This window comes from Suillus subalutaceus, assembly GCF_016647625.1.
Source record: "Suillus subalutaceus strain FC151 chromosome Unknown DFJ58scaffold_15, whole genome shotgun sequence".
In the NCBI taxonomy this organism is placed as follows: Eukaryota; Fungi; Basidiomycota; class Agaricomycetes; order Boletales; family Suillaceae; genus Suillus; species Suillus subalutaceus.
Genome location: NW_024540264.1, coordinates 199,967 through 224,257, shown reverse-complemented (window position 1 = coordinate 224,257; position 24,291 = coordinate 199,967). Strand labels below are relative to the sequence as shown.

General features: G+C 48.5%; 10 protein-coding genes across 10 annotated transcripts; 6 read left to right on the top strand and 4 right to left on the bottom strand.

Annotated features, from left to right (window-relative positions):
• The first annotated feature begins 47 nt into the window (after positions 1-47).
• On the top strand, positions 48-1,361 carry DFJ58DRAFT_768128 (uncharacterized protein). The gene is made up of 6 exons (XM_041388914.1): positions 48-428; positions 481-556; positions 603-685; positions 733-902; positions 953-978; positions 1,031-1,361. The coding sequence occupies exons 1-6, from the start codon at positions 171-173 to the stop codon at positions 1,228-1,230; spliced, it is 813 nt and encodes a 270-aa protein (XP_041248107.1). The 5' UTR covers positions 48-170; the 3' UTR covers positions 1,231-1,361.
• A 317-nt stretch (positions 1,362-1,678) lies between these two features.
• DFJ58DRAFT_714335 (uncharacterized protein) lies at positions 1,679-2,988 on the bottom strand (the record flags this gene model as incomplete). The annotated part of the gene is made up of 3 exons (XM_041384007.1): positions 1,679-2,088; positions 2,111-2,367; positions 2,426-2,988. 3 exons carry the CDS (start codon positions 2,986-2,988, stop codon positions 1,679-1,681), a joined length of 1,230 nt encoding a protein of 409 aa, XP_041248106.1.
• Positions 2,989-4,975: 1,987 nt separating this feature from the next.
• Positions 4,976-6,293, top strand: DFJ58DRAFT_768121 (uncharacterized protein). Its single transcript, XM_041388913.1, has 6 exons — positions 4,976-5,272; positions 5,323-5,398; positions 5,445-5,527; positions 5,576-5,745; positions 5,792-5,817; positions 5,870-6,293. The coding sequence occupies exons 1-6, from the start codon at positions 5,015-5,017 to the stop codon at positions 6,049-6,051; spliced, it is 795 nt and encodes a 264-aa protein (XP_041248105.1). The 5' UTR covers positions 4,976-5,014; the 3' UTR covers positions 6,052-6,293.
• Positions 6,294-7,050: 757 nt separating this feature from the next.
• Positions 7,051-8,318, top strand: DFJ58DRAFT_723724 (saccharopine dehydrogenase; the record flags this gene model as incomplete). Its single annotated transcript, XM_041385044.1, has 4 exons — positions 7,051-7,208; positions 7,263-7,739; positions 7,792-8,061; positions 8,117-8,318. 4 exons carry the CDS (start codon positions 7,051-7,053, stop codon positions 8,316-8,318), a joined length of 1,107 nt encoding a protein of 368 aa, XP_041248104.1.
• Positions 8,319-8,516: 198 nt separating this feature from the next.
• Positions 8,517-10,247, top strand: DFJ58DRAFT_115136 (uncharacterized protein). The gene is made up of 2 exons (XM_041378691.1): positions 8,517-9,179; positions 9,245-10,247. The coding sequence occupies exons 1-2, from the start codon at positions 8,834-8,836 to the stop codon at positions 10,021-10,023; spliced, it is 1,125 nt and encodes a 374-aa protein (XP_041248103.1). The 5' UTR covers positions 8,517-8,833; the 3' UTR covers positions 10,024-10,247.
• Positions 10,248-10,398: 151 nt separating this feature from the next.
• Positions 10,399-12,107, bottom strand: DFJ58DRAFT_654163 (uncharacterized protein; the record flags this gene model as incomplete). Its single annotated transcript, XM_041381776.1, has 8 exons — positions 10,399-10,556; positions 10,607-10,690; positions 10,742-10,804; positions 10,854-10,993; positions 11,031-11,374; positions 11,423-11,488; positions 11,545-11,720; positions 11,771-12,107. The coding sequence occupies 8 exons, from the start codon at positions 12,105-12,107 to the stop codon at positions 10,399-10,401; spliced, it is 1,368 nt and encodes a 455-aa protein (XP_041248102.1).
• A 516-nt stretch (positions 12,108-12,623) lies between these two features.
• DFJ58DRAFT_654251 (Tim10/DDP family zinc finger-domain-containing protein) lies at positions 12,624-12,986 on the top strand (the record flags this gene model as incomplete). Its single annotated transcript, XM_041381780.1, has 3 exons — positions 12,624-12,656; positions 12,707-12,795; positions 12,851-12,986. The coding sequence occupies 3 exons, from the start codon at positions 12,624-12,626 to the stop codon at positions 12,984-12,986; spliced, it is 258 nt and encodes an 85-aa protein (XP_041248101.1).
• Positions 12,987-13,039: 53 nt separating this feature from the next.
• On the bottom strand, positions 13,040-14,722 carry DFJ58DRAFT_115131 (acyltransferase-domain-containing protein). The gene is made up of 6 exons (XM_041378690.1): positions 14,408-14,722; positions 14,185-14,354; positions 14,028-14,138; positions 13,778-13,978; positions 13,609-13,723; positions 13,040-13,557 (listed from the first exon to the last, which is right to left on the bottom strand). Exons 1-6 carry the CDS (start codon positions 14,643-14,645, stop codon positions 13,130-13,132), a joined length of 1,263 nt encoding a protein of 420 aa, XP_041248100.1. The 5' UTR covers positions 14,646-14,722; the 3' UTR covers positions 13,040-13,129.
• Positions 14,723-17,680: 2,958 nt separating this feature from the next.
• DFJ58DRAFT_860125 (transmembrane amino acid transporter protein-domain-containing protein) lies at positions 17,681-19,802 on the bottom strand (the record flags this gene model as incomplete). Its single annotated transcript, XM_041394008.1, has 11 exons — positions 17,681-17,989; positions 18,047-18,419; positions 18,473-18,633; positions 18,681-18,729; positions 18,776-18,785; positions 18,833-18,848; positions 18,900-19,181; positions 19,234-19,316; positions 19,365-19,472; positions 19,528-19,603; positions 19,650-19,802. 11 exons carry the CDS (start codon positions 19,800-19,802, stop codon positions 17,936-17,938), a joined length of 1,365 nt encoding a protein of 454 aa, XP_041248099.1. The 3' UTR covers positions 17,681-17,935.
• Positions 19,803-21,164: 1,362 nt separating this feature from the next.
• DFJ58DRAFT_714328 (uncharacterized protein) lies at positions 21,165-24,280 on the top strand (the record flags this gene model as incomplete). The annotated part of the gene is made up of 5 exons (XM_041384006.1): positions 21,165-21,284; positions 21,449-22,030; positions 22,073-22,764; positions 22,814-23,040; positions 23,094-24,280. 5 exons carry the CDS (start codon positions 21,165-21,167, stop codon positions 24,278-24,280), a joined length of 2,808 nt encoding a protein of 935 aa, XP_041248098.1.
• Positions 24,281-24,291: the final 11 nt, after the last annotated feature.

The window sequence follows — 24,291 nt, the reverse complement described above, 5'->3', positions numbered from 1 at the left end:
CCGTTGAAGATAACATAATATTATTTATTATAACCAATTACATATCACACTCGAGAGCCGACCATGCACGTACTAGTAGTACGCGTTCTATGCCGCAGAGTAGATATGTATCAATCATCATTCCTTGGTAGCCCATCAGCGAATCATCGCCACAAACCTACTCTTCTATCATGCCCAGCATCAGCGATTCTAAGTGCGTCCTCATCGTTGGATCCACTGCGGGAATAGGTCGTGCCCTTGCTCTTGCAATCTTGGATCTTCCTTCTCAGCCAACCGTCATTGTCTGCGGTCGCCGCAAGGAAAGGCTTGACGAATTGGTTGCCTCCCACAATGCCACCGGACGACTCAAGAGTGTTACTCTTGACGTTCTTTCAGAGCGCAACGCTCTAAAATCTTCTATCCAAGATATCGTCAACACTTACCCAGACGCATGTGCTCCTAGCTTTATTCATTGCAAATCAACACTGACTGGCTGTCTAGCTTGACGCTGTCTTGTTCTCGAGTGGCATTCAGCGTGCCTTCGACTTCACCAAGCCAGAAACCGTTGATCTCGATTGTAGGTCTTTCCCACCGTGCACCTATGACATACTGATTTCGATCAGCTCTCGAGTCTGAACTCGCCACCAATTACACGTCAATTGTCAGCATGATCACTTTCTTCCTCCCTCATCTTATCAAGCTTGGGGTATGAACACTTTTTATTTTCCTTTCATTCCTCTGACCCTTGTGCAGGAGCAAAGGCGTCCGACATTCTTATACACAGTTTCTTCAGGACTGTCCATTATTCCCGCCCCTGGAATCGCCAACTATTGCGCGACAAAATCTGCCATCCACAGCTTGAGTATCTCACTCGCTGTTCAGCTCAAGGAGAAGAATGTTCACGTGGTCGAGATTATTCCTCCGTGAGTGACACTATCTGTTTCATTGTTGTCGATCTGATTGTCGTGTGAAGGCTTGTCGAGTCGGAGTTGCACGACTGTGAGTTCCTTTCCAGTTTTCCGTACCTACTGCCACTTGACCTGCGCGTTAGTCGAAGGCACCACGCAACGTCTGTCCAATTTCTGGCTTTCGCTCGAAGAATACACGAAGGTGACGATGGAGGGCCTTGTTCGAGGTGACCCGTATGTTCCAGCGGGGATGGTCGTCAACCAGCATAAACAGTTTGAGGAAGGGAAGTTGGAGGCTGCAACGAAGATGCATGGGCATCTCAAGGCAATGACTCAGACATAGAAGACACGCACTGGAACGTAGTCTCCCTCTGCAAACTGACTCAGAATGTATAGTAATGGTCGTTGAGCTTACTCTGTTGTGTAATTGGAGTATTCTCCTGAATTTAGGGGTGCTGCACTGCTGGGAGATTATAAGTTCCAAAATCAGAATCTCAGTTGGGAGAACTGCGTTGCGTTGCGAACGGTGTGCCAGTAGAGGCTGAGACTAATCCAAGCTTTGCCAGCATATCTAATCACCAAGTACTGCGAGTCAGGGCGCGCCGTTTCTATTGCCATTCCTGATGTTCAATAGCCCGATGCACCTATCATTGCCATCAACTATAGTCAGGGACTTATTAACCAGTCACTACATATTCTCTGGATGCGTGATGAATAGTATTGCCTACTCAACGTAATATTCGTCCTTTAACGGATCTCGAACACGGATACAGGTATAGGTGCCAAGTTACTCAGTCCAGACTGTTCAGCGAAAACTGCTCCGTTTTCTGGAGCAGCTCACTCAAGTCTGAAGCCGGTACAGGGACACCAGCGGATACGGGGTGGAATATCTCCTGCTCGTCGTTACCGACCACTCTCATCGTAAAACCGTTCGGCACGTTCGGCAACCGCACCGAGCCCAAGTTTCTCTGTCCAGGGCGCTGAAACGGATTAAATGCGATGGGGTATTCTCTGGGCCGCGTGAGATTGTGAAGCTCCAGGCCATTCATGCCTGCTGAGTGTAAGTGAGGGAGGGCATGGGCAACGATCTGAGGAAGAGCATCTCTTTGAAGTTCAGTGGATTGTTCTGCATATTCGGTGACGGCAAAAGGCATATTGTCAGAAGTGACAACACAAGATGACGAACTGCCACGCGGGATAGCTGGTGAGCCCAGCATTCAGACCGACGATAGCGTCCGGTTTGTTTCCTGAGAGGAAGGGGAGTCGCAGGTCCCAATTTTCATGATCTCCATGAAGAAAAATGGACAGGGTGCTGGCTCCGCAAGATGTAGGACTGGTGTAGGTATAGACTGGCTCATTCTGTTTTGCCTTCATAGCGATGCTATTCTTCTTTGCCTTATTAACGATAGAGTGGACTGCGATGCCGAAGAAAGTCATCTTGATATCTGTGTGAGGAAGTAGCAACGCTAATTCAGAGAATCTAGCGCGATGATGATGATCAGCAGGGAAAAGATTAGCCGCTGAAAGTTCCCACATACAGGGGAAGCATATTCAGTTCAACTTCGGCGCCGATATAATGTACGTTCAGCGCCTGACGACTCTCCAAAGAATTTCTTTTTGGCCCTGTAACCTGGAGCACGTTCACCAAAAGCTGGTATACGGTGAGAGGGTAATGCAACAATAAGGCAGCTGGCGATTCCTTGGGAAGATTGCGCCACTTGTACCATGAGTCCCAGTCCACGATGTCCACCTTGGAAGCAAGCTCAGGCTCCGTGCCAAGCTCAAAAATCAATCGGGGGATTAAACGCTTCTCTAGCTTCCACCCAGTCTCATCTGTCAACAGTTTATCTGAAAGCAGCATGTAGCCGTGTTCAAATCCCTTTGTATCGTCGACGCGAAGCGCTCCAGATGGACTGGACGGATCACTTGCATGTTTAACATGTGGGTTGGAGCCTCCAGGAATGCTCCAGTAGCCGAAGCCCTCTGCACCCAAGACATTGTAATAGGCGCGCACGACAGGTTCGGCAAAGGTGCCATCCGTCTCGATGCGACCCCAAGGAAATTGCTTCAGAAGGGCTTGCACTTGTGGGACCTTCTCCATATGAACCTGAAATGGAATTCGTTGGGCACCATGAATAAACTGCAGTGTACTCTGAGCAAGAATAGATCATTCATACCTTATTCTTTGCACAGAAGAATTTGTGACCTTGGGTTCCAAACCTCCCTGCCTTCCAGTTCGCGGTATGGCACTAAAAAGTCGAAGATAAGAGAGTGCGTAGATGTTAATGGAGATGCAAATTGACATTCTTCGAGCAAAATACAGCGGATCTACAACCCGCGCAGATCAAGGGCTATCGACTCAAAGTCAATCATTTGCTAGAACGTAATTATTGGGACGTACTTTACGACCCATGATAGATGCATCGCAATTATAGCAGGTCGGTACTGTCGCAAAGTCCAGTTTACTTGGGTCCCCTCCTGGGCGCTGCTCGTTCCGGAGCTGCTCTGCCCCTTTGTACGTCATACGAGTGATGTCTGCAGCAGTAGGCATGGGTATTTTGTTGAGCATCGTGGATGCAGGGATCAGATGGTGGATTGGATGGTGGATGTAGATTGATAGCTTTAAAGGTTAAAGAGGTAGCCTCAAGGAGGTGCATGCGGCAAATTCAATCGATAACTGATTATTGCTGCAGCGTTCAACCAAAACCGTTGATCATTGACCATTCTGGTACATTGCAAACTTTTCAGCATATGTGCATGATCCTGCATTTCACTGAGCGGTTGCATGCGGAAGGCAACGCGAGATCTAACTGTTTCAGTCAGAATCACTGGCTGAACAATATCATATAGTTGATCTGGGTTATGGCCAGACTACCGTGAGAAGGAAATTCGTGGGCCGCAGGAGGCACGGGCTTCATTGATACCTCCATCATCATGTCATGGCTGCCCTGTCGTGTCTAACAAGCAAATTCTGCGGACGATGGATTAATGTCATCTAACTCATTAACGTTCTGCTTCCGCTTTTTTAAGGGAAATATCACTAACTCAGGCTTTGTTTGTGAATCCAAGTAATGCTACGCTGTGTAGCCCTGCGCGACTGGATTTTCAATGCAGGAATCTTCTAACGGCTTGCTCACGACGTTTTCATACATTCTACATACCACCACACCACTCTGCAGTTGTTGCGGCCCTTGCCACATCTCAAATCAGTGGCAGTCTGACTTAACCAGTGGTGCTTGATGCGGTTGATTTTCTGGCTGTTTGCTAGGCCCTTTCATCTGATTCTGCGAGCGAGTTGTTTCTTTAACGCTCTTCTCTATGACGGCGCGAGCTTGTTGCGAATGAGCAAGTTGTTATTAGAAGATGGGCATCACGAGGTGTGTATTTATTTTTCGCGGGCGCATGGAAACTGATCTCTCTTTGCTGTACAGCATCGCTTTTTTCGAGATGCTGTTCTCGAAGGCATAGTAAGTGATCATAAGGTCTATTGACGAGTGTGAGCCCCACAGTTTAAGCTGAAGAGTGTTGCGTGTCGTGAAGCTGTAAGTCGTTGCGTTTTTTTTGAAAATTAACGCTTGTGGCTGAGAATATGCATTGTACAGGGGCTGTCTTCTTTGTGCATCTAACCTGCAGCTCTTCTGGTTCGTGCACAGTGAATGAGTTTTTGATTTTCCGCCTTTGGGGTGTTCAATTGACCTTCACTGGCACTGTAATTGGTGTTCGGTTTCGATTCCCAGGTAATCAGTATCTTTTCAACGAAATACGCCAGTGAACATGAAGTGACAATGTCCATAGTTAGTTCAGTGTAAAACTCAAAGTTTCAGTCCCCCCTGCATGAAGTTTATACAGGCACACTGTACTGGTGGAAACATGGGCACATGGTGTAATATAAGTGTCAGCCTATGCATATTGCACTCGAGAGCAGAGGGTCGACGTACGCGTCCCAGGTTGCAATGCAGATACGCTCCATCACATCAATGCATCAATCCTTGTCACAGAAAGTTCAAGTTCCTGATGGGTGGCTATGATGACAACATATTATGATCGCGTAGTTATAAAGGTCAGCGCTCTCATTCCCCCTTTTCCAACTACTATCAGTCTTCTACCACAAAACTTGCTCTTTCATCATGCCTAGCATCAGCGATTGTAAGTGCGTCCTCGTCATTGGATCCACTTCGGGGATAGGTCGTGCCCTTGCCCTTGCAATCTTGGATCTTCCTTCTAAGCCAACTGTCGTTGTCTGCGGGCGCCGCAAGGAAAGGCTTGACGAACTGGTTGCTACTCATCATGCTACAGGACGACTCAAGAGTGTTACTCTTGACGTTCTTTCAGAGCGCAACGCTCTCAAATCTTCTATCGAGGAGATTGTCAATACTTACCCAGACGTATGTGTCCCTAGCACCGTCCCCTGTAAACCAGCTGACCAGCTGTTCAGCTTGACGCTGTCTTGTTCTCGAGTGGCATTCAACGTGGCTTCGACTTCACGAGGCCAGAAACCATTGATCTCGACTGTAGGTCTCTCCCACTGTGCACATATGACATACTAATTTCGATCAGCTCTCGAGTCTGAACTCACCACCAATTACACGTCAATTGTCAGGATGATCACCTTCTTCCTCCCTCATCTTATCAAGCTTGGGGTACGAGCTTTTTTTCATTTTCCTTTCATTCGTCTGACCCTTGTGCAGGAGCAAGGCCGTCCGACATTCTTATACCCAGTTTCATCAGGACTGTCCATCTTTCCTGCCGCTGGAGTCCCTGACTACTGCGCAACGAAAGCTGCCCTTCACAGCTTGAGTATCTCGCTTGCCGTTCAGCTCAAGAGGAAGAATGTTCATGTGGTCGAGATTATTCCTCCGTAAGTGACACTTTATTTCATTGTTATCGATCTCATTATCGCGAAGACGAGTCGAGTCGGAGTTGCACGGCTGTGAGTTCTCTTCCATTTTTTTGTCTCTACTGTCACTTGACCTGTGCGTTAGTCCAAGGCACAACGCAAGGACTAACTCGTTTCTGGCTTACGCTTGAAGAATACACGAAAGAGACCATGGAGGGCCTTGTTCGAGGCGACCCGTACGTTCCGGCGGGGACTGCTGTCGAACGGTACAAAAAATTCGAGGAAGGGAAGCTCGAGGCTGCAGCGAGGTTATATGGGCAATCCTGATTCAGACAGAGCGAACACATTAATATCACAACGGGGTCTCTGGAAATTCTGAATGCTTCTGCTGCTGGGAGGGAGTAAGTTCAAATATTTTAATCCCAGTGTCTTGGGAAAATACATTGCGTCGTGGACGGTCTATATTTCAGTAGCAGATGAAGTTAAGCTTTGCCAATATACTTAATACATATCGCTGAATTGGCAGGTACTGGGGCGCGCCGTACTCATTGCCATTCTCCGTTCTAAAACATTGTGTGTGCGACGCCAACAAAAGATACAGTCACTTCACATGTAGCTCGTGGAAGAATGAAAGCAACGAAACGAGGTACAAGTGTGAACCTGGTGGTATTACAGGAATCGTTGAGCGAGATCGTTAAGACATACCGCAGTGTAAGACTCGGACAAGTGTTTTCCCAAAAATATTGTCCCCGTGCTTGCTCTAGCTGCAATCAGCCGTGCACTAATTCGATATCACAAACCTGCCGGAGACCTCCAGAGTGCGTTTGTCCTTTCTTTATAGTCCCGGGTCCTGAAGCTTGAAGGCCTGACGGACTGCTAAAAGGCGACGGATTTGTTATCATCATGAAAACGTTTATACCCTCATTATTCAACGTGACCAAGTATGTGCGTTACGCTGAGCATGCATATAGTCTAGATTTAACTAGTAGTCGCTGACCCAGAGGCTCAGGTGAAGAACTGGAACATGCATGCCCTTCCAACTCTTCCACCTTGAATACATTTACTTCTCAATACTCGTGAATTCTTGGGGAGCCTACGTGCTCCTTGTGTTGGAGGAAAATACTTCCTGCTAGTCCTTGGCTAAGCTTTCTCATCGTGCAGTACGTCACGCGTTTCACGACGCGTCAAGTCATGTGATCGCAAAATGTCGTCTTATCTTTAAAATTAAAATTCTCTGACTCCGATCGCGAGTCACCTTGACTAGCCAACTACATAGTTATTAAATACTCGTGAGTTGTGAATCAGAGCAATACACCTCGATCGATCATGTCTACCCAACGCCTCTGGCTTCGTTGCGAAAAAAAGGAGTTTGAGCGTCGCTCAGCCCTCACGCCTACCACGGCGAAGAAGCTGATTGATGCTGGATTCCAAATCAGTGTCGAACGCGATGAACAACGGATCTTCGATGATGCTGAGTTTGAGGCGTATGTGTAGTGCAAATAATATTGTCGTTGTCGTTTGCTAAACACGAGTCACAGTGTCGGTTGCACGTTGGTGGATAATAACTCATGGCCCACGGCCCCTACAGATGTCCCCATCATCGGGTTGAAGGAGCTCCCAGTATCTCAAGAGCCCCTTCCCCACACACACATCCAGTTTGCCCACTGTTACAAGCGTCAAGCAGGATGGTCATCCGTTCTGGCTCGCTTCTACAAGGGAGGAGGTACACTCTATGATCTGGAGTTCCTCACCGATGCTACGGGTCGGCGTGTTGCTGCTTTCGGGTATCATGCTGGCTTCGCTGGTGCTGCCGCTGGTGCACTTGCTTTGGCTGCACAACGATCAGGAGAGAAGTTGGGCCGTTTAGAACCTTTCGAGAATGAAACTGCCATGATCGAAGGTGTCAAGAGCACACTCGGCGGGAGCGCCAAGGGCGTCAAAGCTCTCGTGATCGGTGCCCTCGGACGATGCGGGCGCGGAGCTGTGGATCTCTTCCGCAAGATCGGTCTGGCTGAGTGAGTGATCACACGAAGCTAGGCATTGTATGTCTTGACCAAGCCTCCGTAGGGACGACATATTGAAGTGGGATATGGCTGAGACCGCCAAAGGTGGCCCATTCCAGGAAATCCTTGACGTGGATATCTTTGTAAATTGCATTTATCTCTCGTCTTTGATCCCGCCTTTCTTGGACAATAACCAAATTACCGCTGCCGGCCAAGATAGACGGCTGTCGGTAGTTGTGGATGTCAGTTGCGACACGACGAACCCATTCAACCCCATCCCAATTTACAGTATAAACACAACCTTTCCCGAACCAACTGTTCCTGTTGATCTCAGGTGCGTATTTTTGCTACGTTGCCCGAACCAGCTAATATATTGGCTTGCGTACCAGACAAGATTTGCCGTTGCTGTCGGTGATCTCCATTGATCACCTACCAACGCTGTTGCCCCGTGAGGCTTCTGAACAGTTCAGCAACGATTTGTTACCATCACTCTTGGAGCTTCCTCGACGAAAGACTGCAAAGGTCTGGACTGATGCAGAGAAGTTGTTCCACGAGAAGCAAAAAGAAGCAGTTGAGGCGGAAGGCCTGTGATCGGTTGCGTTGAAAATTGAGATTCAGGCTGGTGAAACATGACCTCGCCCTTGTTATCGTTGTAGTAAATATTGATATCAGTAGGAGATATCACGCCCTGTAACAATATAGACTCTGTGTGGATGGTACTCGAAGTACTATTTCTGGGAAGTGCTTGGCGTGAACTTGGCGCGTTGGTATGTTGGGAACATATCGTAAGCCAGCTGGCAGGCATGGAAAATTAGTGCCATATCTGTTGGCTGGATACAACGTTGTCCTCGCTTATTAGTTCTATACAACCAAGTGAAATTTGGATAATGGGATAAACCAGAAGTTGCGTCTTACAAGAGCAGTCTGCCACTGCAACTCCACTTTATGTACTAACCGCTGCGACTCACGAGCGTGGTGAAACTCCTCGTGTTTGCCACCTTTACTGCTCCTTTTATTTCCATCCACGTCCACCCGACAAGCCTGAGCTTCCATTCTTTTCATTCATTCATTCTTTTCACAGTTGGCGCCGGTCGCCTTCCCAAGTTATGTTATCCGCCATCAGTACATCCATTCCTCACATACGTATTTCGCCTGCTTCGCCAGTCAAAGCATATCGAGAGCCCTACTCTCCGTTTCTCTCGGCAGGCAACCCAGACAAGGATGATAGCGGGTACCGCCCACAATCGTTGAGCCCCCAATATCACTTTCCTGCCATATCTCCCAGGCATTCGTCTCCTCTTCGTCCTGCAGACTGTCCTCCAAGAGAGTTTCCTCGTGATCAGTTTGATCTGCTTCTCGAAGTGTCGCGTGACAAGAGAGCTGCGCTCGGTTCAAGAAAGGTCCCAGATCTGCGCAAGGAACTTGCCATTAAGAACCAGAGAAATAAGCAACGTGAGTCAAATCGATCGGTGGCATGAATGAGTCATGATCTCATTCCACTATGCGCTTCTTCAAAGTCGAGCGTCGTGCATTCTTGCTATCAAGAATTCAGGAACCTACGTTGCCCACTGCAGGGTCTAAAACCCCTGTTGAAACCCCTGGTGTCGATCATTGCCCACTCCCGTCTCTCGGCCTCGGCTCACCGTCGTTCTACTCATCTGCCGAGCATGATGGTTGGATTGGAAAAGACCTCCCCGGGTACCGCACCCGGTTTGAACAGGCGGATTGTCGTCTACCCATCAGCAAGCCCAAGGCAGACCTGAACTTGGGTAGACGCAAACTTCCATCGCTGGAAGAGATCACCGCCCGCGTCGGACCACTCCATCCTCCCCCATCGATGACCAATGAGCCTATTTTCGCAACACCTCGTCTACCCATGTTCTTAAGGGGCGATAGGAACTCATCGACTACACGGACTGTCTCGGACACGAAACCTAGTATCAACATCGGCAGATTACATATGCCCGTTAGGCGCCGTCAGAGCAGCGACTCTCTTTCTTATATACGGCCAAGCGCAATACCCAGCTCTCCTTGTTATCCAAACATTGAGATAGCCAGTCCCCGTGCTTGCGGTAATGCGATATGCGCGTTCACTGAGTCCAATATGCACGCCCTTGGCCGAGCCAACACTGCTCGTGAAATGATGACCACCATCAAGCGTCGCACGTCCCCTCCTCTCCCATGCCTTGCAAACCATCAGCCTAGGCCAAAGAGACACAGCGCTCCCGCGGAGATGCAACTAAGAGGACGTTCTGGCTTCGAGCATCCAATCCTGTCGTTGCCTGGGGCTTTCTGAACAGACATTTTGAACTTTTTCTTGGTACTGCCGTGCAATTATTGCCATGGACAGTTTATTGGACCCACTAGTCTCCTCCTTAGTATAGTACGCCGCCGCATGTCTTGATGACACAGGGTCGTGTAACCGTCCGGACACAAATCTGTTGCTTCTTTTACTTCTTGGCCGATTGCGAACCCGTTTGATACACGTGTACTCCTTCGACACCACTGTCTACGCTCACACACAGTCGTTTACGTGTTGCCATTAGTTGTTCTTACTATTACGAATACGACTTTTCAGAGGGAGTGTACTCCTTTGGGTATGCGTATTATGCACACAAGGCCTGTTGGTACTTGATTACCTCCTTTTGTCCGTGAGACGCGTGACTGCGAACTACTTCCACGATTCCACCGTTCGCCACCGGTGTTCACGGGTATCAGAGATACTACTAGGTAGTGGGTGTGAACTAGTGCTGCTGGCCGGTGGCAGCAGATCTGGAGGTGGTGATGGGGGCCGCCCACGCAGCCGAGCAATGACGTCTACACGTCTGCCTTAGTAACGTCAATATTGAGACCATGGTTGATCCCCAATTGTCGCTCACTGTAGTCAAGCCTAACATGTTCGTCCTGTAGTTCTTCATCCGAGTCTGCCAAGGGATCGGTAGAGGTGACGACCTGCCATGCATCTAATGGTACACATTCACATCAGTGTACATGAAACACCACTCGTCACCCACGTTGCAGCATATTTCTATGAGGTCCACGAGGGCTACTGTAGTTAACTCTATAGTCTTCGCTAACTGTAGGGATATGAGAACGAAATACCCATAACACGAAGGAAGAGCATACCAGAATGGGTAATCTGAGGTGCGCGGTCGGGGGGGAGATAATGGATGTAAGGTTTGTCCCTGATACCTTCTTGCTGTGGCCTGGAAGGTCTTGAACGACCAAAAGTGGGCTCAGTCACTGAACAAATAGTTAATAGATAACTAAATCAGTGATTGACAAATACTCGTACATTTAGACGCAGACACAGCGGCCTTAACCTTCTTCTCTTTTTCGATTGAGTGGACGAGTCGTTGTAGAAAGAGGTTTCTTTGTGCTGACATCGCCTTGCCCCATTCGATTTCATCGGGTGTGTCTACATTTTCCTGTGCCATTTCTTCTTCTGTGAGACGGTGCAGCCAAGGAACCTTGCCGAGATTTTGGCGGGAGTAGTCGTCGTCATATGGATTTGGTTGATCAGGGCCCTCCAAATAATGAAATATGAGCCATAGAAACGCGCGCGCGCGGTCAGCTGAGGCTATATTGATGGGCAAAAAAAGATCCAAGAAGTTCACGGGCGGATCGAAATGAGTGCTTGCAAGCGGCTGACGAGCAGTCAATGTGAGGAGACTAAACTTAAACAGAAACCTTACGGCTGCATGGTTTGCGAGAACGAATATTAGATTCACAACACTTGTAGATGGAAGTTGACGAGCCCTCTGGCGGTATGGAGATGAGCTGCTGCATGAGGAACCATGGTGATGAATTCGCGTACGCTCTTCTGCAAGATTTCTTCCGGAGTAGACGGAGGCATGTTCTTAAGCTCAGATGGGAGCAAAGCAGCCTTGAGACAGTTCTTGATCCGCGGGGCGTCCTGAGCATTACCATCAGTCTTTTGAAGGGAGGGTACCGGATGATAAGTCCGTAAAGCGGTCTTCATTTCTGGAAAGACTACCTTCATTATGAACACGTTCAAGGAACGAGGCGTGATGAAGACTTACATGCCATGGTGGTATTGATGCGCCCCACATTTGTCAAGAGAGAAATTTTGGCAAGCTCGACTGCAAAAGCAGGTGTTTCAACCATCTTGTCTTTGAGGACTTTGGAGCACTTGTGTGACATATACAATGCATTGACATAGAGATCGCAGAAGTGGACCTTGGAGTCCTCGCTGGGGGCTTGGGGGGTAAAAACTTTCTGCCTGTCATTGAATATATGGCAAAGGAGATCGAACTGAACATCCTCTCGTGTGAGAGGTTCTGCGTCGTTGCGCTTTATGGGGAGAGCTTTACGACTTAGGTATCCCACGCTGAGGACATCAAGAACGTTTTGAACCATGAGCTACGTCAGTGGATGGATGAGTTGATGGAAACATACAGAGGAGCAGGTTCGATTGACCAGTTAGCAGGCTGGAGATGGTAGTCAGAAGTTGAAGCCATTGAAGGATGCGGTAGCTGCAGAGGATGGATGGGGTACTTATGCAAGGAAACATGAGGCAGTAATCTTTCCTATTGATGATGACCATTTGTATTGCAGGTATGCTTAATTGACAGAATCTCACGTGTAGTGCCACGGGACCAAGCTATGTTGATGGGCGCCTGGCCTGGCAGATCAGGCGCCAGAAAATCAAACCATCGCAACAATGAATTCGTTGGCCTGGACGGTTGCGACGAATGAACCCAACTTATAGATGTCCTCTTGCCAACGGTTCAGCTAGGACGGTTCCAACAGAACATTGAATTTGCCGATCGAACAACCTTCGCGGAATCAAATGTGGGAAATAAATTCCAAATTTAATCTTGATTTTTCTTGTAGTAAATTCATTTCACAGACTAGTTATAGATCTAACCAACCATGGACAACGTCAAGTTCGACGAAGCTACGCAAGTACGTGGCCATATTAACAGCTCTCATTGATTCTCAGACAGTCATAATAGAAAGAGCTTGCTACGTTCTTAGAACGAGAACAAGCCCAAGCTCGCATCAACTCCACCGTGCATAACCTCACAAGCATGTGTTGGGACAAGTGAGCCTCCGTCTTGACATTCGTAATCCTTCATTTGAAAAATTATTTGATGTAGATGTGTCACCAGCACTCCAGGGTCTCGCTTCGCCCGTGGAGAGGAGAGTTGTCTCTTGAATTGTGTGGACCGCTTCATGGATACTAGTTTATTCATCATCAAGACTATAGAGGGACAACGCTCGCAGCAATCATGAACTGCAACTTGTATAGTACCATACTTACCGCTCAACCTCGTCCGCTTAATTGTTTACATCATCTCACCTCATCCAGCCGAGAATATGTTATTACATGAAAGACTCCGAAGGACATCTAGAATTACAACATAGAACACAAACCATCAAAAAAGAGCCTGTACCAACCTCGACCATAATACGTATACTGCTACTGGAGCAATGAAACAGAAAGCACATGGTATCTCCCGTTTACTCCCTAGTTCCAGTGGGATTTCGACAGCACCGGGATGACCAGAGGGGAAGCAATCTGAGCGATGGAATGTCGTGATAAATTCATCCTTGTCCATCCACAACCTTCTAAGCCATTCATCAAAGACCGTCTTCTCCTGATCTGGGAAGTCTACTTCAACAGGCTCATGATTAGATCCGTTAGGAATCACAGCGGGATTCGTCCCTGAGATGTCTCCTATGGGAACATCCTTTGCGACGTCAAATATTCTTAGATGCATGTGCACTACAGGCGGAGGTACGCGGTCGCAAAATATCGAGCGGAGTGTGTAGAAAGATTGTCCATATCCCTTTGGCGGAACACCTAGCAGCAGTAACGATGGTTAGCGGAATATTGAAGCATCCAGGAACGTACCTGGATATATCATCGTAATATCGATCAATTTCAAAGATGGCAGGCGCGGCGCAAGTGTGCGAAGACTATAATGAAGTCCCGTCGACCGAGGCAACAAGATGTTCAGTGGATCAGGCTAGAGAAAACATGGTCATCATCGACTTCACTCAGAATGGTAGTAGAAACGCACAATACCAAGCTTGTCCGCGTATTTCCTGCTGATAGGGCGTGTGTCTTTACTCACAAGGGTGCCCTCTGGAAATAGGATAAATGTGAATGGCTTGTCTTCTTGTTCTGCTTGTCGGCCGAGTTTTGCGAGTTTCGATGACAATTGTATTTTATCAGAGGCCCATGAACGCGCTAGAAAGATAAATCTAAATATTTGCATTGCCTTCGTCGTTATTTAGCAAAAGAGCTCCAAATTCACGGATGCCGCGTACTGGACCAATGAGAGGAACCCATTTCAGGCTGTTCTTCAGTACAATGAAGACATCCTTGTGTGATCCCATAAAGTAGGTGAGGCACCAGACATACCACCAGTCAGAGTAGACCTGAAAGCGAATCAGCGTACGCTACATGATCAGGGTGATGACACACCTGGTGGTTCGCGATAATGACCGTTTTAGAGGGTAGACGTAAAGCCACCACTCTGCCAGACGCATCGCGTTCGACGATATGTCTAATCTCCTCCTCTGAGAATTTCCCAGGTCCTGCCCGCTCGAATGTAATGGAAAGGCGTGTCGGGGCGAACCATTGGTTCATCAAATCTGGCAGGACGTGCCGTCATATTGTATCGCCGGCATCATGCATGGTTACTCACTCATAAGCGTTGCAAATGCGCCCTTCGTATACCGTATACCCCCGTCGTATAACTTCCAGGCCCGTGGACTTGAATAGAAAAGCTTCAAGGGTAGTAGAAACAAAAGTTGGAACCCGTGGACCATGAGGCATCCTGGGATAAACACCGTCAAGAAGAAGACGCCATTGAATGCCTGAGTCCACGTCCTTGGAGGACGTGCAAATATGGGGAGCTCATGCTGTCTAGCAGCGACGGTCATAGCGGAAGAGAAAGGAGGTGTGGGTGGTCGCAGTCGGGAACAGTTAACTCTCCAGGCATGCTTTCAAAGCTGCCGTGGCGCTCATTTATATAGGCTATGTACCATGTCATGCGTGTTTCAATTACTATGCATCGCACACACGTATACCAGTATCCGAAGCAACGATCGATCCGGAGAAAATCCGATGTTTCCACATGATACTAATCATGGTGACCTCGACCCTTCAGAAGTTTGTTGTCCAACGTTATTGCTGACGCTCACTGGCACAGGTACCTACTGGATTTCCGAGTCAGGAAAACAAATGATTATACATCAAACCTTCTTCAAGCTCAACCTCGAACCTGCATCTCCTCAACGTCGATTGGCTTGGGTTTGGGCGTAGCCGCCTATCATTACACCACAGTTGTGATGTCACTGGTATGAATATTTATCCCAGAGTCTCAGAACAAGTTCGGTTCAGCGTATTTGGAGCGCATCCGAGTCTAGGGACGAAGCAATATGTGCAATGCACATGGACTCACATCAGGGTTATCAAACTCAACTACTGCCATACAAACATCGCCAACCGCAGGCAGACAGTTTCAGGCACAACCTGAACGTCAGCTTGTCTTTATACGTTTGTCAGCTAACACCGTGACGAAGCGTATAGTAGTAAGCTAAGAACCTCTTTCTGTTTGATGAGACGATCACCAGCGCTCATTAATCACTACTACTTGCCAACGGGAAGTGGAGTTAAACTTTCAACAACCATCGACACATCCACCCCGGCGAGTATGTACAGCTTTTGCTGTAAAAAGGGCTTTTCAGCTTTGGAATTCCTTATGCGCAATCTATTGCAACCCTGACCGACATCTGCGAAGTTCGAACTTTCGCACTGCAGATAACTGATCCCTATTTGCTACTGGTGGGCCGCTTTACTTGTTTCAAGCTTGTGTGGGTCCCTTCCTACTGACTGCTTGACATCGTTATTGCCATCTCAGGTTTCCCACCGTCGCGGGTCTGACGTGACTCTGGAGCGCACTTTATTTGGTTATTGGTGTCCAAATTCGACGCGCTGATCTGGTAGCAGAGCATGATTGGGTTGTCCCCGCCACACTAGCGCGAGCCTGCTTCCTTTATCTCGGACTTGTGTAGGTGCTTTTGTATTGCATATCCATGTTCACCATCGATGCGCCACAATCTTGACTCCTAGTGACCTGCGTCGGCGCTCGCTTTTTCGTGTTCAACCCCAGATTGGGTTCGTCCTTGCCACTATAGCGCAAGTTCACCTGTTTCGGACTTGTGTAGGTCCTCGTCTATGTTCACTACTGATTTGCCACAATTCTGATGGGGGTCCGGCTGACGTTGATTCCTGCTATTCGCACCGGTGTCTGCACTGCGTGTCCAATTCGCGATGTTGTGCAACACACTCTAAACCGGACTGAACCGGACCGCAGCAGCACTACTCGAGCCTGTGATGCTGACATTGTGTTCTTGGATCTCGATGGTACAGAGGATGAGTAGACTATTGCACTGTGTTCTGATATTAAAACAATAGATTTATAGCTGGTTGTTCTGTGACGCAACAATTTCAACGGATCACCAAAAAATGGGCATGACCTACTCAGTGTATTCAATGGCCGAACACGACTGTGCGCACTGTGACTTACTGACTGATCTATTACTGACACATTTCTTGAAAATTCAAAGAATATCTCCAGCAACCGCACAGTGGCACAAACTGCCAAGGTGAGTGATCACGTTCTTTGTTCGAGTCGCTTGCTTATATCTTGCATCCAAGTCACGCTCAGGCTCTTCCACAGCCAGCAGTACAATCACCGCACAGCGGCACAGACTGCCAATGTGAGCGCTCTTCTTCATTCGAGTCGCATGCGTAGTACTATGTTTGGCACCAAGTCCTACTCAGGCTCTTTCACCACCGGCAACCAGCAACACACAGCACCAGCGCGGGACGCCAGCAAGTCCCGCTCAGGCCCTTGCATCAGCCAACAGCGCGCGGCACCGGAAGGCAGCCGCAGGCATCCTTCACCTTCATCACCTTTGACTCAAGTTTCCCGCGTCCCTCGTGTCCTGGATGAGCGTGTTTCCCCATCCTCTGCTGTTCACGAAAATGCCTCGTTTCTCACCACTGTACTTGCTTGTCGTGTACGCTCCTGTTCACGGGTTGTATTTCATTTGATGGTCTAACTTTCATCATCACCCAGGCTGGCGCATCTGTCTCGATGTCGATGGCTGCCTTCGAGAGCACTAACTATTGCCACTGTTACATTATCCGTCAACCTTTGTTCTTCTCAATCTCATTTCTAGGCAGGCGTTGAAATATTATCCCCCCTGGTTTTACACCAGTGCAGAAATCATCCGATGTCACCTAGACACTCGCGCTCTGCTCTATCTCAGTGTGTATTTATGATTCCAGATGCCTCCGTTCGCCCACATGTCAAATCGCGCTTTCGTGACACGATTGTCGACCATTTCATAAAGATGCGGGTTTGCATTCTCGCACTGCGGGGAGGTTAGATATGAAAGCAGGACTGGTACCATGATTGCAAAGCATGTTCGTATCTGTGTGGTACAGTAAAAACGCCTGGAAATCGATATGGTTGCCACTTAAGCTTGAACAGCGATATAGCGATTGCCGCACGTCTTGCTGCCTATGTGGTATCAAGACGCCTGATAATCGGTGTCACTGAAATATTGGTTAGAAGGAAGATTGTGATACAACAGGATATGAGTATGTTTACAAGTTAAAGGTCAACACCAATTCGAGATGACTGGGGCAGAAGCTTGAAGAAAGACAGTAATCGGAATAACTTGAAGCCGCACCGGTGGAGCCGGGAACTGGCGCGTACGCGCCGCTACGAGCTACATATTGATAAAGGTTGCGAAGAGACAGTTTTAAGCATAGATCTTAAAAGGGTAGGCCTAAGTTTACAATGTGCACAATTCACCTTTATCCAACCGTCTGGAGCACTGGGTTTGTATCTGGCTCTCTTACCAATCAATGCCATTTGTTCGTCATTGACTACCGTAGAGGATCTTCATGCAAGCTGTATCCTATAATGCCATACTGATACATCCAATCCATTGTACAGAATTTTCTGTAACTCGAGTTTCGGTCCTACTAGTACAGATGATTCTGGTTGGACTCCACCAAAACTTCCGAGTCTACCACACTGTAAGTCGCCTCACGCAGCCTCACCAATAACTATGAATGACAATATCGATGTATCCAACTTTTGTTGTGCTGTAAGTTGGCTATAAGGACTGATACATCAACAACGGAATCCCCCCTAGCAAACGAAAGGTCTCCCAGCTTGACCATTGGCATATGCTTCGACGATGAGCTATCATTGGAAACTGACAGTGAGACGAGTGTCAGATACGAAGACATGATCACTGACCTTTATCGACACATAAGTCCCAGCGACACAGATGAAAGCGCCGGAAATGATAGTCAACACTGCAATAGTAGTCCCTATCGGTCGTCGTTTGAGTCCGTCCACGCCACCCTTAAGATGGTATACGTCATGCAACCAGAACAATCCGGCCAAACCGTACGTGTACCATGCGGCAAAGAGGGCCGCCGCAATGCCGATTAGGTAGGAGAATATCGGAACTGCGACGGCAAGGATTACGGCGATAGCTACGCCTGAAAAACACAACAGAGTCCAGACCGTCCATCCGAGTAAGGTATGCGAGTAGACGTGCTCTGAATGACGAAATATGCGAACAAACACCAGCTTTGCAGCTGTATGAGTGTATAGCCCGGAAGAGCTTCCCGAAAAAGATTTAGTGAGGACTAGGTCAAACAGCAAGGCATCACTGACAACAGGAAATTTGCGAGAGCAATGCCAAACGTTGCCTTTGCCCATGCCGGAGGAAGAGAAAAGAGGGCCGGAGACTGCACCGTATTTCCAATGTAGACATACATAACTATGCTGAAAACAGCATAAAATATTGTAGCGAAGCCCTGCAGACACCACGCTGCCTGGAAATGGCCTTCAGTCACAACATCAGGTACAGCACCATTCTGACCTTCATAGCGTCCTCGGGTCTACGCATCTCGGATATTAGAATAAAGAACCTATCAGAGGTCAGTTTCAGCAGAAATAACATGCACAAAGTCATACATGAAGTGTCCTAGTAAAATATTTAGGAATGTCGATTAACATCACAAAATTCCATACCTGCATATGCAAAAACCTACTGAACAGATAAGCAACGCTAAGTTACTCGAAGACACAAGGTACCCACAGGATCTGTGACAGCCAAGAAAGCATCGAAAAAGTTACTGGAGGCAGTTACTGTCAGAGACCGTCCAGGAACTGGGTTCGCCCCTGCTCCAATCATTGCGATGAAACCAGCTAGGGTAATGACTATTGCACTAAGAAGACCCATCCATGCCAAGCGATCCAGTGTCCGCGGCAGTGAGATCAAGAAAGCAACGGCGCCAGCGATAATAACCAGATACATGCTACACATGCCCTGATTTGAAAGTGTTGACAGTGCCTGCTGGCTGGAAAGTAGTTCAGAGCCCTGTTTGGCATAATTCAGTCGCAACGTATTCGAGTCGACTCAATGAACGCACAGAACCAAACACAGCGAAAGCGACAGTTCCAAATGCAAGCACCTCCCGAGCTACAGGTCCGAACATAATGTATCCAGCGTCACCTAGAACATCTCAGGTGTTTGAAAACCATTGACGACAAAATTTATTACCCATGGTATGCACGTTAGGATGATTCAGCTTGAAGTCGATGAGCAACTTGGCAGTGAACAGGCCAAAAATACCGAGAAACACGATTAGAATAACAGCAGGCACGATACCTGAAGATTTATAAAAACGCTGCCCCTCATGGTATTCACAAGACAGCGAGCTCACCAACGACTGCCAATGCGCTTGGGAGAGACAGGATACCATTGCTGACGATTTCGGCTATCATGAGGAGGCTGACAGCCTACGTCGATCAAGATTTTACTGCGTGCAATCTCGCATAGACGCACCTGCCAGCTGAGTGTCTTGTACTGAATCTGGTGGACGTTATCTTCAGCGAAAACATCTCTAGAACCTCCCGAATCTTGCTTTTCGGCGGTCACCGACGCTTTTTCGTCCACATAGGGTTGTCCATGCACTTCATACGCCGGGTGGGACGCCATTCAATGAGGGCAATAAGGTCAGCTTTACGAGAGCACTCACGTTCTATAAGTAATGTGAAGTCGGTATGATAAGGACTCGGGCTGGTGGCCTATCCACTCGATTAGTAGATATCGTGTCACTGAGCTCTCAGGCACCGCACAAAGAACAAACCTATCCTGACAGGCCGTTGTGCCACCAACGGTTGCAGTCACCACTGATAGCACACTTTACAAGAATAGGTGCTACACGCCTGCTAGGGTCTGTCACAGCGTTAGTTCGGCACCCTGAAAAGTCCATGTGGATTCCGGTTAACCCTCACGGCGCTCAGAATAAAATTACGGGCTAAAAATGATACAGCCGGTAATTCTTGATTATGGGCGCTTGGAACGCAAAACACTGACGAGCTTACCCATGCATATGATAGTGTGCACATTCGAACGTCCAACTGTTCAATCGGACTCGATCAGTAAACATGTTTGCGGTGTTAGGGCCACGGCGTTGCCAAGCAGGCACTATGTCACGGCAGCCTGTCATGCCTATTATGACATAGATAAAAAGCACTCCAAGCTCCAGCAAGTCACGGTGAACACCGAAAATATGTCAGTGTCAATTCTGAAAAACCGATGCGAAGGGAGTTCTACCTATGTAATACATCTTGTATCGTGTTTGATGATTCTCATCCCAAGTAAGGGCAGCAGAGGGCACTTTGGATGCGAGCTCGCCTTTGTCACGTTGTAAAAGACGCGACGACGTTGCTGAGCAGTGAGAACCATATCATAACCACTGTCACATGTTAGCAGACTCATGCCGCAGAAGGAGTTCAAAGCAAGAAACATGTCGACGTTTGTGGGTGACAATGTTATGTAAAGTCAAATATTGAAATTACATATTATCATAGTCCGAGTCATTGCCCCACGATAATAAAGCAACCCGAAACCGAGTGCTGAGTACTGAGTGGCAGTGTTGTTGGCCAGCAACGAAAATAGGCACTCAACCGAGTACTAGACATTCCCCGTCTCTGTGTTGTATGTGCCAGGGTTCTGGTTTGGAAAGAAACTGACGCGACATCAGACGCTCAGTGAAGGATCCTTATTCTGCTGCGTTGAACTGGCGCCACAGTGGTTGATACCATTACAGCCGACAACGTTAGCGGTAACGAGATTAAGCGTGTCGGTGGAGGAGGTGAGCTTATGGCACATTCTGGTACGCTGGGTCAATAAAAGCATTGGACACTACAAAACAGGTCTTTGAAGCATTTTAGAACGTTACCCGTGACGGCGCGGGAGCCTCGAGTACTACTTGCGTAAAATTCATCAAGGCATTAGGCTTGCATCACTTTTTTTTTGCCTACGTGATGTCGAACTCAAACACTAGTATGGGAAATGACCGTCCTCTCCGGAAATCCAATCCCCTCTTGTCGTCCAGACGTGACGTCCACAGGCCCACCATTTCTTCAGACGCTAATCACCCTTCCCCTGCTCCCTTTAGCGTCTCGCCCGACTGTTTCGATATTCATTCGAGGTCCCAACTGAGTCCTGGTCGTACTTTTCATGCTCACGATCTTCCGCGGAAGCATTCCGGGAAGTTTGATCAAGACAAAGGCAAAGAGAAAGAGAAAGCGACCCAACTTTCATACGCATTTCCAACTGTGGATCTTGCTCTTGAGGTCCCCGACTTCTTGTCGGGAGGTGATATCACTCCGAGGATCCCGCGTCATCGAACACGCACAGGTCCATCATCCACCAAGTCAAGGTGGAAAGAGACCCACGTTCCATCACTCCGGCTCTCCGTTGAAACTTCTAGTTTCGTGGAATCTCCCCCGCAAACACCGTTAGACTCATCTTCCATCGGGAACTATTCCCTCAGCCATTTCCCGGTAGTCGTTTCAGCTCCGGTTGCCGGGGTGGAGGCCATGGACGCGCTGGTTGACGGGATGAATGGCTTTACAATGGAAGACTTCTTTGGGAAAAGCTCCTCTAGTCGCTCAAGGTTTGGTAATAATGCAAGGTATCACCCTTTATACCAACCACCTCTACCCACTCCTCCACCCGGTGTAGTTCTTGGCAAAGGGAAAAGTCGACGACAAGATAAAATCATGCCTTCAGACGAAGATGAAGATGAACCAAGGCCATCGCCTCCCACTCGTCGTACTCGCCGCGCTCATCTGCGACCTGGTTCTGCACGAAAAGGTTCCTCATCCACAATCACAGTTGACTCGGGATTGTATGAGGTCACCTCTTCGGCACCAGTTAATGACTCTGTTGATGACCTTCCAGTCGCTCTTGTGCAGCCACCAGAGCGTCCAAGAACTGTCGTTCCTTCCATTTCGGAAATCATTCGGAATCACGCTCCAGCTTCTGCTCAGAGCCGCTCTAGAGAGCCTCCAAAACATGGGTCCAGTAATATCCACGTTGATGGCCATAACAATGGTGTTGAGAACGAGGAATCTGAGGCTGAACTGCTCACGCCTGATACAGAAGCTGAACCGTTGAGCAGGACCTCTCTTGACAGTATTGCAGATGAAGTCCGCCGCACGTACCATAACCAGAGGAAATCACATGTCGTGCCTCCACTTGCGTCACCCCGTGCTCCCCCACTCACCGCCGTGCCTTCCAACATGTCAGACAGCTCAAGTGTACGACTTCACGGGGCACCCTCAGACATTTGTTCTCATTCATCAACTGCATCAGCACGGGATTCGCAATACTCATTGGACCTTATTCCCATTTCTACTTCTCCTACGTCCGTGCCCCAAGCCATAGCAGAATATCTTCGCTCTGCTAGATTGACGACTTTGTTGAAACTCACGCGATTTCCTCATGCATCACTTGATCACCCTCTGACCGTTAGCCTCGCGGATATGGGTGATCCAAATGGCTTTCCTCTGGTCGTATTTCTTGGTCTGGGCTGTGTCAGACATGTCATGGGTTTGTACGATGAAATGGCAGACTGTCTTGGCCTTCGTCTGATCGCTATAGATAGGTAAGTTTCTACCTGTTGACCGATAATGGCTTCACTGACGTTTGTACAGATGGGGTCTAGGCCGTACTGAGACTCCGCATTCCAAATCTGCTAGAGGCATCATGGAATGGGCGGCAGCTGTTGAGGAGGTTCTGGACCAACTAAAAATAAATGAATGCAGCATCGTTGCACACTCAGCCGGCGCACCTTACGCTTTGGCGTTTGCGAACCGTGTTCCTAATCGTATTCGGGGTGACCTTTGTCTGTTGGCACCATGGATAGGCGGCTCTGAAAGCGGTGAGTGCTGAAGGGACCTGTGATTGTGCTTCTTTCGCTCATCTGGTGTACAGGAGGATACCGGTGGCTCAAGTACGTCCCGAATGGCATTCTGAAGACCGCACAGGCAGCGGAGTGGAAGATCCAGGCATGGATGATAGGAAAGCCACCAACTGTCGCTTACCGGGGAATTGGTTACACCGCACCGCTGTCCCCCAGATTTCAGAATGGAAAGCCGACGTCTGGCAATGGAGTCGAACCTTCCTCACGACCTCAGAGTCCCGGCAGAAACACTATTTACCCTTCAGATAACACCAAGAGACGGATGAGCTTAGGTTCTGTTCTGTCCAGTGATTACGACGATCTACGGGATTTCGATGGCCGTTTTGGGAGCCAAAGCACGCTTGGTGCACGTTCAATGACACAACAGAGCAGAGAGAAACCTTCTCGAGGAATTTTAGGCAGACTTAAAGCGTCCAAAGCAATTTCCCAGCCTCCTTCGCCTGCTATTGAGTCTCCTCCCACCTCAACCGTCGGAAAAACGCTCAAGACTTTGAGATCCATGGGCTCCCTCAAGGGCAAATCATCTTCCGCCCCCAACACACTCAAGAGGACCGATATCTCAAGTCCGCAGCTTCCTCAACCATTGTCGGTAGACACGGGCTTAGGTCTTGGTGAAATCGACTGGGATGCCACGAAGGTTCGGTCTTCACCTAGTCCTATACCAACTCCTCCACCCCATATTAAACCAACCAAACCCGCCGAATTGCCCTCTGATAAACCCTCGCTTAAGCTCCTTCCTCGACAAACCGGCCAGCGCTCTATATCCTTCAGTGCGTCCAGTACAAGTGTATCGAGAACAAGCCCGCCGAGCGTTCCATCATCCCCCCCTGCGAGCACTTTATCCTCTCCACACGTGAGTGTCCAAACTGCATCAACTGCGTATCAAACTGCTCTCGCCAATGCTCTCATTGCGGCGTCTCACGCGGAAGCATCGAGGGGGACGCACAGCGACCTTCTACAGATCCTCAATCACGATAATCGTCCTTGGGGCTTCTCATACAGCGACTACCCTCACAAGGTCCAGGTTTGGTACGGAGATAGGGATGAGAAGATTGCTGAAAATGCCGTAAGGTGGATGGAAAAGGCGATGGGCGAAGATCGATGTCACGTCAAAGTCGTAAAAGGTGCTGACCATGCTCTCATGTATAAGAGCTCGGTCGTTGTGGAGGTTTTAGAGCGAGTCAGGGAGTTCTGGTGATGTCCTTTTTC